At 42.3% G+C, this 14,709-nt stretch overlaps 1 protein-coding gene across 3 annotated transcripts in view; it reads right to left on the bottom strand.

Annotated features, from left to right (window-relative positions):
* Positions 1 to 7,065: 7,065 nt before the first annotated feature.
* Positions 7,066 to 14,709, bottom strand: part of alpl (alkaline phosphatase, biomineralization associated) — a 30,578-nt gene continuing 22,934 nt past the window's right edge. For all 3 annotated transcript variants that reach the window (XM_078170582.1, XM_033627784.2, XM_078170584.1), the window contains exons 10-12: positions 11,250 to 11,441; positions 11,014 to 11,133; positions 7,066 to 8,005 (exon numbers count right to left, since the gene is read on the bottom strand). In XM_078170582.1, the coding sequence (XP_078026708.1) occupies positions 7,740 to 8,005; positions 11,014 to 11,133; positions 11,250 to 11,441 (578 nt within the window). In that variant the 3' untranslated portion in view covers positions 7,066 to 7,739. The remainder of the gene's footprint in view (positions 8,006 to 11,013; positions 11,134 to 11,249; positions 11,442 to 14,709) is intronic.

Here is a 14,709-nt window from a genome sequence, read left to right as displayed (position 1 = left end):
ACTGCTCTTATAAAATCGCTGTTAGTGACCCTGAATGTAATAAACCAGGCTGGTATGGCACATTGACCCCACACAGCGACTGTTGGCTTTGTTCTTGAAGTCCACCTGCAGTTATTTCAGATTTTAGTCAGGTGTCACAAATAGGTATGACAGTTGCTGCTGCCACATTGGCTCATGTGTAGGGTTGGGATCCGGATCCGGTTCTTTTTTGGAACCGGGTCCAAAGTGCCGGTTCCAGAACCGGTTCCATCACATTTGGAGTAACGGTTCCTGCAAACGGTTCCTAGATTGTAAAAAAAAAAAAAAACGTCACGTGCATTTCCATTAGAGTGCGGCACGGGCCCGACATTATTTAATTACTAAAGCACTGAGTTTGTGTCACACAGTTGTTAGGGAGGGAGACCTCCGTGTTTGAGACGGGAGCGGGCGGAGGGAGGTCCGATGCTTCCAGCGAGGGGAGAGGGAGAAATATAACAAAATAAGATAAAATAGGAAAAACCTGTCTCCCTCTTTTATTTTATTTTCAGCGTTTAATCAAGGCGGAGGCGGGTGGCGGGAGGTCCGAGGCTTCCAGCGAGGAGAGCGGTAGAAACAAACAGCCAATGTGTGTGTGTGTTCTGTTCAGGTGTTGTCACGTAAATAACAGTGCCCAAGCATGAATGCATATAAGTATTTTTTATTACATTGCTGTGGTTAATTTGAGGTAATAGTGTTACTGTAGAAATCAGAGAATCACTTTTTGTTGTTCTATATTCTCACGGAGATGATACAAGCTCTAGGCTAAATCTGAAATACACACCACACACAAATGTGTATTTTCATCTAATTGTACTGTGCAACAGTTAGAATAAAGTTTTTGTATTTGTATGATTGCATTTGTGTTTATTATATACTTGTTTAAGTATAGCAAGTATAATGAATATAATGTAGGAATCGGTAAGAGGAATCGGTAAGAGGAATCGGTAAGGAATCGGACCGTTAAGAAGGAATCGGTAAGGAATCGGAAACGTTAAAATCCTAATGAGTCCCAACCCTACTCATGTGTTACACCAATCCAAGTACACTTACGTCACTCAAAGTTCCTCTTGTTCTGGGAGGGTACCTGCTCTGAAACAGGAGCTAAAAACAACTCCTCAAACTATGTCAAAGTTCCTCCAGTCCAAAAACGGCTTATATTTCAGCGTCTGATTCCTGTTGTCTGCACAGGGTTCTCAACATGGAGGAGGCTGGGCTGGTGACTAGCAGCTAATGGTGCTAACAGTGCCAACAGTGATACACAAACCTACACTTATGCAATGACGCTGTCCCGATATCAGCAGAGGGCAGAATGGCGGTGATTTGCTAGCAAAGTGGGACACAAATATGAGACTCACATTCAAGTGCGGCCCGGACCATCAACAACAACAATAAACAAAGAAACTTGAATTACAACACACACAAAGGAAGCATGGCTTTATTCTCTGCCCAGGATGCCATCACTCCATCATATTTTTACATAGCTAAAAGTTTGCTGCTATAGTAATGCTGTGGATGTCGTGTGTTTTGTTTTGACTCAACCAATCAGTAGTGAGTGATGTGACTGTCCTGAAAATGTACTTTTAAGTCAACATAGAAGTTGCTAAATGATTTTCACATGGATCAAAAAGATATACCTGAACTAAGAGTGATTTTAATTCCTTTAGCTGATTAGACTTCTTCTCAGGACTGTGTAGGCACGTACAGTGAGTCTATACTTGACTGACGTTTCACTCTCCCTCCTCTCTGTTTTCCTGCACCTGTTAGGCGAGACAAATTACACCTTTATTGTTTTTATTAGTACATGGAGTGCGATGACGTCCGGCCTTCAACCTCAGCAGATGTCTAATCAGCCAACATAACTGAAAACACCTGTGTGGGAGTGCAGTTGACATTTCTTATACAACTCATACAGCTGCCTTGATCTCATCCAGGCTGTAGATATGTTTTTGTTGGATGGAGTTAATTGTTTAATTGTTTCTCAAGTTGAATTAAATCATCATTTGGCACATCTATTGAATCACTGTAGAAGTCAGACTTGTGGGTGGGGAGTCAGATGTCTGTAACCAGGATAATGACGGCCTGGAATGGTAGAAAAAGTCCTCTCTAACTTATAAAACACAGCAGCAGGGCTTGTACAAAGCACATTTCTACTTACTACATACTGTACAAGCAGGCAAATGCTGCAACTACTGCACAATAATTGTGGACATTGTGTACATACTGGCTGGATAAAAAGGCAAGATCCCATTATGGTAAGACTCTTGAGATGTAGGAAATTACAGTGTTTCGAGTTTGCAGCCTTACGCATGGCTCTGTGATGTGAACTCACCAGACATTATGGCTTGCACGGGAAAATTGTACGTCTGGGGAGGCACACCTCAGGCATCTCTATAGAGCTTTCTATAGTCGCTTCCAGCTGAGAAATGTCATGAAAGAGGAAGACCTCAGCTATTGTTCTTCATCTTAGCCGTGTTGTCATTGACAGCCACTTTAATGTACTGTACATACAGAGCCTTATCCTGGTTTCATCACCCGCTTTTAGAGAATAAAAGGTTCCATTATTCAGGAAACATAAGAAGCACTGTGAGTCATGTACAAATATATCTGAAAAGTGAGAGGAGGTTGGGGGTTGAAAGCCCACTTGAATATTCATGCCATACAATCTGATACCCATCGTCATCTATCTATTTATAGAATACAAAAGATAAAACAGGATTACAGGACAACGATTTTCAGCTGCCAAGAGGAACAGAAGAAAAATCCTAATCAGCAAAGCAAGACTACATAAAAGCATGAAGTGGGCCCCCGAGGGCCTCACTAGATTCCGTTATGCGCGCCGATACTGAGAATGCACAAATGACAGCACGAGGACTGTCCTTTGTACCCGTTTTAAGATAAACGTCCCCTTTTCATGCTTCAGCCAACATGAGTCCTCTGTTTTCGCAGTGGCCACGATGCAAAAGAATGAGTGGCTTCGGTCCATTCACATTCCACACACGCCACGACAGAGCAGATGGAAAAGTACAACATACAACATATGTGACACCGATTAAAAAGGATGTTCACGAACAGGTTTTTCTGCTGTGTGACAATAACAAATTTGTGTGATGTTTTACATGAACTGTTTCTGACCTTGCGTTGAAGTCATTGCTGCTTTCTGAATGGCATACTTTTTCCTTTACTCAGAGTATGTACTGCAGCTGCCCTTACAGAGTACATACTGTTGCATGGAGGATGCAAACAAGTGGGAAGTACTATTTTTTCATCACATTGCACCTTGAACTTTGACCCTCCCAAACCAATCCCAAACACCCCCCCCCCCCCCCTCCCACTACCCCTTAGCCCTTGGCCCTACCCCTAGCCATTGCCCGCTACCCCGTGACCCTCAAAATGAAGCAACGAGGGGTAGGGGTTGAAATCTTTCCCTAGGAATTGGGACACCACTCACTACGTCACTGCATTGGTTACGTTCACACATCCGTAACTATTTTAAACAGGAAGCTGTGAGCCATCTACATTTCCAACTGGCATCTACAATGGAGTCTCCAGTTGAGTTCATCCTACCGATCACGTTTGCTGAATTCATCATGCTTCGTTTGATGAACAACAGACGACGAAATGATATGTACGACAGGGGACTTCTGCTAGCTAGCTAGCTAGCTAACCAGCTAACATTGTGAGGCAGCATAGTTATGCTAGCTGGTGTGTTATCGTAATGTGAAAAATCCGACAATTTTGCAGAACAGGACAGATGACGGACGCCAGATAGTGCGAGCTAGCTAGCTAGCTAACAAGCAACCTGACGACGGTAATGTTAGCTAGCTGGCTAGCTTTCTGTCACCTCCAACCTAGACATCGTGGATAGCAATAAAAACTTTTTCCCCATCTCTTGCACGGTGGTAGCCATGGCGACGTCTACCCCTCACTGTCAAGTCAGCATCTGAAATCCCTCACTCCGAATGGGCTAGTTTCACACCCACTACCCCTCGTTATGCCCCCTACCCCTACACACAAAAAGGAATTGGGACACTGCTACCCCTCGCAGGAATGCGCAAATCTAGGGGTAGGGCCAAGGGGTAGGGCTAAGGGGGGGCATTGGGACGGGCCCTTAATAGTAATGATAATAATAATACATTTTATTTAAAAGGCACCTTTCAAAACACCCAAGGTCATTGTACAGAGCATAAAATAACATACATAGCAAGAAACATGAATTGGCAAAAAGGCTACATATTGTTGCTTTGATAGAAATCAGTCAGGCTGTTAAAAAGAAGTCACTTAATGTGACTTTGGACATGAGGTGATACTAGTTTCGGTTAATTTTGCTTTCGATAGCCCCACACCCATTAACTGGTAACTGAGACAAAAACGCAAAATGAGGTGAAATCCTATAAGTCCAGTGCTCCATTTACTCACTGAGCCTTAGCGTGACATTTTAAAGCACTATCTATTGTAATGGTGTAATTTTAATGTTTTATAAGGTAAATGTCTTGCCTTTCTTTTATTTTCTGTTGGCTTTGCTAACAAACAGCTGGCTAGCTGCATTTACAATGGGAAACACTGTCCACCCTCTGGTCTCCCCTAGTTAGCTAGCCGGTCTTCACTGAGCACCACCCAGGTCAGGTAGGAGCTAGCTAGCAATGCTGCACATTCAGTGATTACTACTGGTAATGCTGTCCCACTTCAGTTTCCCCCATGTAGGCCCGGCAAGCAAGCACCCCAATTAACCACAAACCCCTTTAGCATTGTTAATTGTGTTAGCACCACTAGCCATGCTGGCACTGCTAATGGTACTAACAGGGCTGGCAGTGATGACATGGTTAACAATGCTAAAGGGATATGCGGTTCAAAATGAAGGCCCTTATTCACCAGGACCACCCGTGAGGAGGTCAGAGGGGGGCACATTGTTTCCATAGCAACACTGTTGACTTGGGACAGCATTACTAGCAGTAATTGCCAAATGAGCACCACTACTAGCTTTCTCCTACCAGAACGTGGTGATATGCAGTGCAGCAAATTGAAGAGTAGCAAAATTACCAGATAATAGATCGACGTGTATGCAGTCAAAAATATTCTCAGTGGTCAGCAATTAATGGTTGTCCATTGACATCCCTATTTTCAGTACAACAGTATGCTATCAGCCAAACTTGCCAGAGACAGGTCAACCCGGAGACCTCTGCTATTACTACTTTGCAGTGTATGTAGTTTTAACTTTAAAGTTATAATTGCATACATTGTAGATTATTTGTGATTGATTGTAGTCATTGCAGCTTCTGTCATCTGTCAATTAGCTGTTATAGTGTAGATGACCTGACATAAACTCCTTTAGTGTAGATGACTTCAGCCAAATGACCTGACATGTATGTTTACATTATGTAGATAACAGGAAATAGCTGTTTAAGTGACAGGAAACACCCTTTAATGTGTTTTGAAAAGCTTGTAGGGTGTGTCAACTGATACTGCTTGTTTGTCAGACACTAGAAATTGTCATGATGTACCAATTCTTTTGCTTTCTTGCGAGTACACCCTCAGATGTCCAATCCTGTGTGTTTTGAGTCTTGTTATTCCACAACACAGTCAAAAAGCTGTCATCTGTCATCATTGTTTGGAGCACCGTCTCTGTACGTTACCGACGAGTAACTCGGAAGCCCAGTCTGACAGAGAGACTGAACAAAGGAGAGTAGAGTGTGTGAGCAGTGACAAGCCATGGTTATTTACAGTCACTGATTTCACAATTTAAAGTGAAAACGTAAAGTAAGAAACATTGGTCTTTTTATATTCAATTGTCCTGTTTTATGCTCATTCTGTGTCCTTTTTCATGTGAAGCACTTAGAGCATGCAGCGTCCTTATTGTAAAGCACTTTGTGCTGCATTTCTTTTGTACTAAGTTTATCATTATCATTATCCATCTGCAGTTCAGTTGATGTGAAATGTCCTCCACTTCTCAAAGGATTGTTGGTCAGAATAGCGAGAAAAGCATGCTGGCTTACGTACTGCAAAATGCAACCGGATGCAGTAGGATGTCCTTGTGCTGGGATTGGGACAAATCAAGGGTGCTTTCACACCTGCCCTGTTTGGTTTGGTTCAATCAAACTCAAGTTCATTTGCCCCTTAATTGTGGTTCATTTGAGCAGGCGTGAACACAGCAATAACACTCAGTCGGATTACAAAAAAGAGCTCTTGTGCGGTCCGTTTGTGGTGAGAACGTGTTCCGACCTCGATCTGAAAAAATTGCAGTCACATGACACATTGTTTGGGTTAAACATGAGCATGTTACAGTCCTAGAGGATTATTAATGTGCACCTCCTCCTGTACTGCCTTAATATGCACATTCAGCACATCCAATGCATCAAAACATTGTTTTCTAGTTGGAGCCGCGCCTCGTTTTCAAACTGTATGGTTTGACTAAAATGAACAATGACAGCAATATAGTCCACGATGAGCAGCGCTAAAATCAACCTGCGTAGTTGTCCCTCCTTTGTGACATTAGAAAGTGTCACATTTATCTTGCAAGTGTACTCTTCTTCAACATTTTGTTTACTTCATGGATTTTTCCCACATGGAAATTCTGACCAATCAAGAGCAGCTTTCTCCTGCAAGGCATTTTATCTGGATTGCTTGTAAATGCTGCCGTGAGAACATGAACCAACTCTAGGCAATTATACAACTTTGTAACGAAATTAGTCCCTGATTCAGACCAAAATAAGACAACTCCAGGTCTGAAAGCACCCTAAACCTTTTTCTGGCATACTAAATCATATGGTTGCATGGGTACTGGAACACACCGATTGTCTGTACAAAATGGCACTTCTTTTTAACAACCAGCCTTTAATTGGTCAAGAAAATGTCAGTAAGTGGTCTTTTTTCTTTCTTTACAAAGGTTGCCCTATAACCTCCTGTCGGTCCTTGAAAAAATGTCAAACGTCAATAAATTTGATTTTGGTAATGTTTTATAGAAACACTCAACTCACTGTTTTAAGATGTCTGATATAAAGAACATCCAGAAGAAGCTTAACCCTTCAATGTTGCAACAAAACTGCCAAACAATGATCAGAACACATTTCTTTTATTGGTTAAGAGGTTTTACAACTTATGTTATTAGACACAACAATGGTAGGTGGGCTTTTTCAGTGGTTTTTTGCACATTTGCACAAGGTGTATAACAAGAATTATTTAACTTTTACTTCTTTGTCAATTATACATTCAGTTCCTTCTGATCTTGGCATAAGTTTTGTCCATCAAAATGTGCCCATGATTACATGAGAAATCTTTGCAGGTTTATGAGGTAGATTCCGTTAACTGCACAATTAAACGTATTCCAACATTTCTAAATCCAATCTATCTATTCAAACCTAAAGGGTTTACATTTAACAAAGAGGCTCAGTGGGTCTTTAAACCCTGAATGAAAACTAACTACTCAATAGACAAATTACAACTGTGAGATCTCGGACTTTGTGGTGATCTCTGCACCACCACTTTTCATTTCAGAGCATCGGGGGCGATTATTCTGTAGTGTTTTACATATTTGCCTGAACAGATTAAAACTGATATCCTTGTGCTTTTGTCAATTAATCATTGTAACACAAAAAATGCCCCAATAGTGGTCCCATGATCAAAAACATAAAATTAGAAAATTTAAAAAACAACAAAAAATTGAACTCTTAAAATGTGTGAGTGGTTAAAACGGTGTTATTGACAGGAGGAGGAATATCGGGGGAAGGTCAGCACAGGAGCTGAGTGACTGTGAAAAGGGCTGCGATGCTTGAGAGGACGGGACGCAAGTCGGTGGACCCGCTGCGTGTCCTACAGTGTTCTCTGTTCTGGCCGATGCAGGCCGCATACGCCATCACATGGGGGATATAGTTCTGCTCATGGACCCCGTGTAGCAGGTGAGCCAGGGGACCTTTAGCAAACACAGCCACATCCTCTCCTCCATGAGTCTCCATGGTCAGAGGTACAGCTGACTGGGCCTGGTAGTTGTTTTCCTCTAGAGAACAGGGAAACAGAGAAAAAATGTTAAGATTTTGTTGTGTTCAACTCCTGTGGCATGAAGGGAAAAAGTAAACACAAAGTTAAATGTTCCCTGTGGAGGTTTTGCCCTCTGGTAGCACTTTGAAGCTGTTTTTCCTTTTGGATATGCAGCAATGTGCCAACAAAGGCAGGGAGGAAAAGACTGGTAGCTGGTAAGCATAGATGCAAGGTAGTAATTATAATATACATTTGCAGGGGAGACACATCCCCCTAATATCCAAATATGCTCAAAATGCCAGGTATAGTTTAAGTCCAGGTAAAGCAAAAATAAATATGTGTAACGTGTTTGTCACACCACAGAAAAATGTGGTACGAACTGCCCAGCCAAATTATATGATTAAAAAAAATTCTAAGTATAGAAAATTAGATTTCAAATTTGTAAAAAAAAAAAAAAAAGCAGTATTCTCTGGTCTCTCTCTGGTCAAAGCACACACACCTCCCCCCAAGCCGAAGAACAAGCCGCTGCGCAGCTACAGACTCTTGTTAGCAGCTAACGCAGTAGCACAAAGCACACAACCCCCAGCTGAAGAATAACCTGCCTTGACCTAAAGGCTCTCGTTAGTAGTTAACCCGGTAGCACTAGGCAAACTCACCTCCCCCAAGCCAAAGAACAAGCCGCCACCCAACCTAGACTGTTGTTGGCAGCTAATCCAGTAGCATGTTGACGTACACAAGCCCCACGCCAAGGAACAAGCCACCGTGCAGCTACACACTCTTGTCAGCAACTAAACCAATAGCACAAAAGACAGTGATGCTGTGAAGCAACAACCTCTCTTTAGCAGCTAACTTGGTAGCAAAAAGCTTGCACATCTGCAGCCGAAGAACAAGCTGCAGCGCATCTAATGACTCTTGTTAGAAGCTAACCCAGTAGCACGGTAACACACACGACCCAGAGCCAGAAAACAAGCCACCACGCAGCTAAAGAATCCCATCAGCAGTAGCACAAAACATACAACCCCTCGAGCTGAAGAAAGCACTGCTGCAAAGCAACAGCCTCTCTTTAGCAGCTAACACAGTAGCACAATGCACACACACACCCCCAGCAGAAGAATGAGCCACAGTGCATCTAAGACTCTTGTTAGCAGCTAACCCAGACCCCAGAGCTGAAGAACAAGTGGCTACACAGTGACAGAATCTTATTAGTGGCTGTGTCCATACACAGTTTTTAATAGCACAGCACACACCCTTGAACCATAGAACGAGAGAGTGCTATGCAGTGACAGCCTCTAATTCAGCAGTTAATGTTAGCATATATCAAGCCATGATTTCAGGCCCACCCAAAAAATCCAGGACACAAAAATGATGAAGAAGAGTTCGGCGGTCTAACTCCACCATGCAGTGCTACATAGTTCACAGTCTTTTGGCATTTTCTGACATTACTGATTGTCCTATACTCGCAGGGCTGCCCCTGACCAAATTGGGGCCCTAAGCGAAATTTTATTTGGAGGTCCCCATCCCAAATGTATCATAGGTACAAAATGACCGTACAACAACTTTTAAGCCATTTAACTTGACAACCTTTATTGGCTGTATGAGTCAAATAAAATAAAAAATTCAAACTGAAAAAAATAAATAAACAAATCTGAGTCACAAATAGCCATCAATTACTCATCAAAAGAAAGTAACTTCCACCACTTCAATCCCCCACCCTTGATTAAACACTGAAAATAAAATAAAAGAGGGAGACAGGTTTTTCCTATTTAATCTTATTTTGTTATATTTCTCCCTCTCCCCTCTCTGGAGGCGTCCAATCTCCCTCAGCCCTCCGCCTCTCCCACCTTAATTAAACACTGAAAACAGAAATAAAATACAGAGACATTCTTTTCTATTTTCATCTTATTTAGCTATATTTCTCCCTCTCCCCTCTCTGGGAGCGTCCGTTCTCCCTCAGCCCTCCGCCTCTCCCACCTTAATTAAACACTGAAAACAGAAATAAAATACAGACATTCTTTTCTATTTTCATCTTATTTAGCTATATTTCTCCCTCTCCCCTCTCTGGGAGCGTCCGACCTTCCGGCCCCGCACGGGTCTCCCCCTCCGTGGAGCCCGCCTGCCCTCCCGTCCCCACGCATACTCCTGAGGCTCTTTTGGACGACATGTTGACAACTCTTCACCTGCTGCAGCTCTGCAAGTGCCTGCCGGCGCACACCTCTGATTGTTCAGATGTCGAGTGCTGTCAATCATTGCAGCGACGCATGGGCGGTCAGGTCTCTTCTCTCCTTCCTCGAGCTGATTCTACGCGCGCCTCACGGTAGCGCATGTGCGCATCCATTGCGCAAAAGGGCAAATGCATCCCCTCGCGCAAAGTGTGGCCCCCCATGGAAGATGAGGCCCTACGCACAGCACGTGTTCTGCGTTTAGGGATACTGTATACTCGGACTTTAATGTCTTTATTATGTTATATGAAGTCTGAGTTAAGTTTCGATCATTTATGTTGCGCTGCATGTGTAATATAAGTAGACATTAGCAGCCTTCATTTATTGCACATTTGTACAGTAGACAGACCCCCCCCAGAAGATGCTCCCCAGTGTTGACTCTCTATGGCTACGGCTTGCTCGGATGTAGACAATTGGATTTATTACAAGAATTTGGATTTATTACAAGAAAACTCCACAGGGCACTGTTTTTGGAGCTCTGATTTTAGTTCGGCAGCATTAATCTGATAATCTGAGATTACTTAGTTACTCCTGCAAATCATTTTGTGTCGAGGCAGAGCAATGTCCTGTACTAAATCATGCTCTTTAATAAAACTGTGTTATTGTCTGTAGCAGGGCCTTTAGGTGGAGAAATGACTCCACGTCTCCAACAGTTTTATCCTTGTATGACTACAATAGCTTGTGATATCACAGTGTCTGAGGTTTATTTTTGGAAATAATAAAAATACACAATTTACAGTGAAAACATGCAGATGCTTCTTGTTTAAGAAGTCGAAGAAGTTCATCTTTCTTTATTAATTTTACTTACGGTAGTTAACAGTGGTGATATTCTCTCTCTCGCCGTTAATGACTTTGTAACCTGGTCCGTTCCCATATATGATGGAGGTGAAAGGTTTCTGGTCAACATCACTCAGCATTGGAGCCAGACCTGTGGATGCATTTAACCCCGTCATCACAGCAGAACCAGACTGAAAAATTAGCTTACAACAACAATATATACAGCATCATTAACGGATGTGCATTATTATCATACCAATTACATACCAAATATTGTGTTTCCTCTGCCTGTGTAGCCTCCGAAGTTGAACACGTGAGAATGATCAGCAGTGACTACAGTCATTGTATCGTGGGCGCTGGTCAGAAGACCTGCCCGGCCGATGGCTCTGTCCATTTCGACAGCTTCATGCAGAGCCTGCTTGGCCTTGCCTTCATGGTGTCCGTGATCAATACGTCCTCCTGAAAGAGGGGCGGATATTTACAGTTAGCTGTTAGACTCTGTAAGACAGTGACATTTCTAATCCTGTGTTTCTGCGTTAACCCTTCATGTATTTCTTGTTATGTCTGAAGCTTTTTCGACCACACTCAGTCTTTCCGTAAAGGTCATAATGGTGTTGCGCTTGTTGTACACATGAAAAGTGCCCAAATATTTGTGCGAAGACGAAAAAGACAGCTTGAGAGGAAAGATCAAACCCTGCCAACCATAAATCTGACTGGTGGCTACCTGAACGGGGCATGCTTGTCAGATTGTTGGAGAGAGGCCCCACAATTCTGCCGTCAAAAATGCGGACGGGAGCCTTCTTTCACCTTCTGTCAGACAGTGTTCAATGATCCGACAAACACTCTGTTTGAAACTTACTGACCCCTTTCATTCTCGCTCAGTCTGGCTGAACAATCACTGTCATACTTGCGGGTGTTTTAACAAGGACACCGAGTTATCAACACCACAACCTTCATGTGCCTCACTTTATCTAATATTGTGTTGACATTGGGCATTCACAGAATTCTCAGTACTTGTTCCAATGTCAGTGATGATGATAAGACCAGACCAATACAGGATGTCTGTGTGAACGGCTCAGGGTTTCTCTTCTCTGACATAAGCTGCCTTGAATCTCAGCAACACATTCCTTTGAATAATAAACATTTCTCAGTTTTCATGGTTGATAAATGCTGTTTTATATATCACTGATGTCCCTGCCTCTGAATCCTTCCTAAAAGATGTGTGGATGGTACCAATGGCACCATTCTCCATTCTCCAGAGTTGTGGCTGGTTTTAAGGCTCATATAACCACTGTACATACTGTGGAGAGTTTTACATATATTATTAGTAAACTGTAATTTTAAATATAAAGGATGTTTTGCTGCCTCTTGTAGCAGCTATAGTCTGAGAAAAAATACGCAATTTGGGTGCAGACTTCAATCTGTGTCACCGGTAATGAGGAAATACAGTGAGTGCTGGACGGAGCAGTGAGTGACATCAACCCCACCCACATTTAAGAGTACTGTTTGTAGTGGAAACGCTAACAGACCTAGGGTCTAGGTACCATGTCTGAGGGGTTACTTTTGGTTCCAGAGGTACCAGACTGAAAATGTTGTTGGAAACGGGGCTTCAGAGACAGACAGCCATTTACGCTCACATTCACACCATTAGCATACGACCAATAGTGGTTAACAGCAATGCTAACCACTGCACTACCGTGCTGCCAAAAACACAACAGTTCTTTTTTTTCAGGCGATTATAAACCGAAGAACACATAGTTATGAATATCATGTACAATTACTGCCAACAGATGCCTTTAAATCCTACACACTTTACCTTTAATTATACAATCTGAATACATCTTCCACCACTAGTCCTTGACTGCTTTATCTGTACCTATTCCATATAAATGTCACTGAACATTACTGGATATGTTTCTGGTTGTATTTTATTAACTGCTGCACAATATGTTGCTATGTTTCCCCTGAAGTCCCTTGAATTAAGTGAAACTGGCAGCAAGGTAGAAGATTGGAAAAAACAGCTTTTAAATGAACTGTTATCACTAATGTTTTATTAAAATTAAATATTAGAATCTGTCACTCATAACAGTCTGTTAGCCAGTGTAAGAGAGAGCCAGGCCCTCTGGCTGAGGGACAATCTTAATAACCATACGCCACCCTGCTGCTTCTACCCAGTGTCACTTATACATGTTAATACTGTTAATGTGTGATCCCCCTCAGTCACTCTTCATTAGGTTTCTACCATTTCTTTTTTCCATTGATGGGTTTTTTGGGGGGAGTTTTTCCTTATCTGCTGTGAGGGTCCAAGGACAGAGGGATGTCATAAGGAATGTCGTAAGCTGTTAAGCCCTCTGAGGCAAATTGTGCACAAGAACTGAATACAGTTTCACAGTGGAAGACTTTGACTTGGATTTCACAAACAGACTTAAGCTGTTTAACCCCCTTTTCAGAAATCTATAAAAATAAGAAACGTATACATCTTTTAGAGAAGTTGGATAATTATCTTAAAAACATGACTAGATCCCAAGTAAGTTGGCTGCTAGAGTAACTTTTATGGAGGAAAAAATAAGATTGCAGGTCCTTTTTCAAACATGATGCCAACATATAAAACTAGTAAAACATGTGGTGCATGTTTTGAAGGAGTGCATGTTCAGCTGAAAACTTGCCTGTTGTTAAAGTTATTTGAAGGTTTTAAAGGACGTTTCATTAGGAAAATTTAATGATAAGTGAACCACAAAGGGCTCATACTGTCTCTTAAAACACTTTACCTTGTCTCTGTTTTTCATGATCCACAACATTTTGCTTTCCTTCAACATTCTTGTGAGTCAGCAAATGTCATTGATTGAATTATTTGTGTGGAACAAAAGTGAAAAGCAGATAAAAAAAACCCCACTAACACCTCTAAAGCTCGCTAATTAACATCCTCTTCTCACACACATACATGCAGTTTGTCTCCATCTTTTCATCTCAGCTTCAAAAAGAAAGCAAACAAGTGTCTCTTCCAAAATGTTTAACTATTTCTTTAATAATCCTGATAACAAAGTTGGGTAGCAACTGTGTTATGCTGCATTTCCAGTACATGGTATGGCACAGCTCTGCTCATATCAGCTCGCTCTTTTTATGTATTATCGGTTGTGCACAAAGCCTACTAGGTTTTTTTGTTACCACCTCACTCAAGGTTCCAAGCAAGCTGAAACCATACTAGAAGTTGGAGTTAAAACACTATCCATCTATCCATCCATTTTCATCTGCTTATCCGGGGTCGGGTCGCTGGGGCAGCAGACCAAGCAAAGCCCCCAGATGTCCCTCTCACCAGCAACACTTTCCTGCTCCCCCTAGATGACCCTAAAGCGTTCCCAGGCCAGATGAGTTATGTAATCCCTCCAGCGTGTCCTGGGTCTGCCCTGGGTCCTCCTATCAGTTGGACATGCCTGAAACATTTCTAACATGAGGCGCCCAGGGCAGAGAGTCATCGGCATTACGCGATGCAAGACATCCTGTATAAACCTGCCATTATTAAAGGTTTGGTGTGAAGGATTATGGGGCAGAAATGGAATATTATGTTTTCTTTAGTGTATAATCACCTGAAAATCATGTTTTTGTTAGCTTAGAAAGAGCTGCTTGTATCTACATAGGGAGCATGTCCTCGACCATGGAGTTCATCATGTTGCACTGTCATGTTTCTACAATAGCTGAGGAATGGTCAAGCCGGTTCAAGATAGGGCCG

The sequence above is a fragment of the Epinephelus lanceolatus genome, chromosome 1, assembly GCF_041903045.1.
Source record: "Epinephelus lanceolatus isolate andai-2023 chromosome 1, ASM4190304v1, whole genome shotgun sequence".
Lineage (NCBI taxonomy): Eukaryota > Metazoa > Chordata > Actinopteri > Perciformes > Serranidae > Epinephelus > Epinephelus lanceolatus.
The sequence above is the reverse complement of the archived record's forward strand: the minus strand, read 5'-3'. Positions and strand labels throughout refer to the sequence as shown.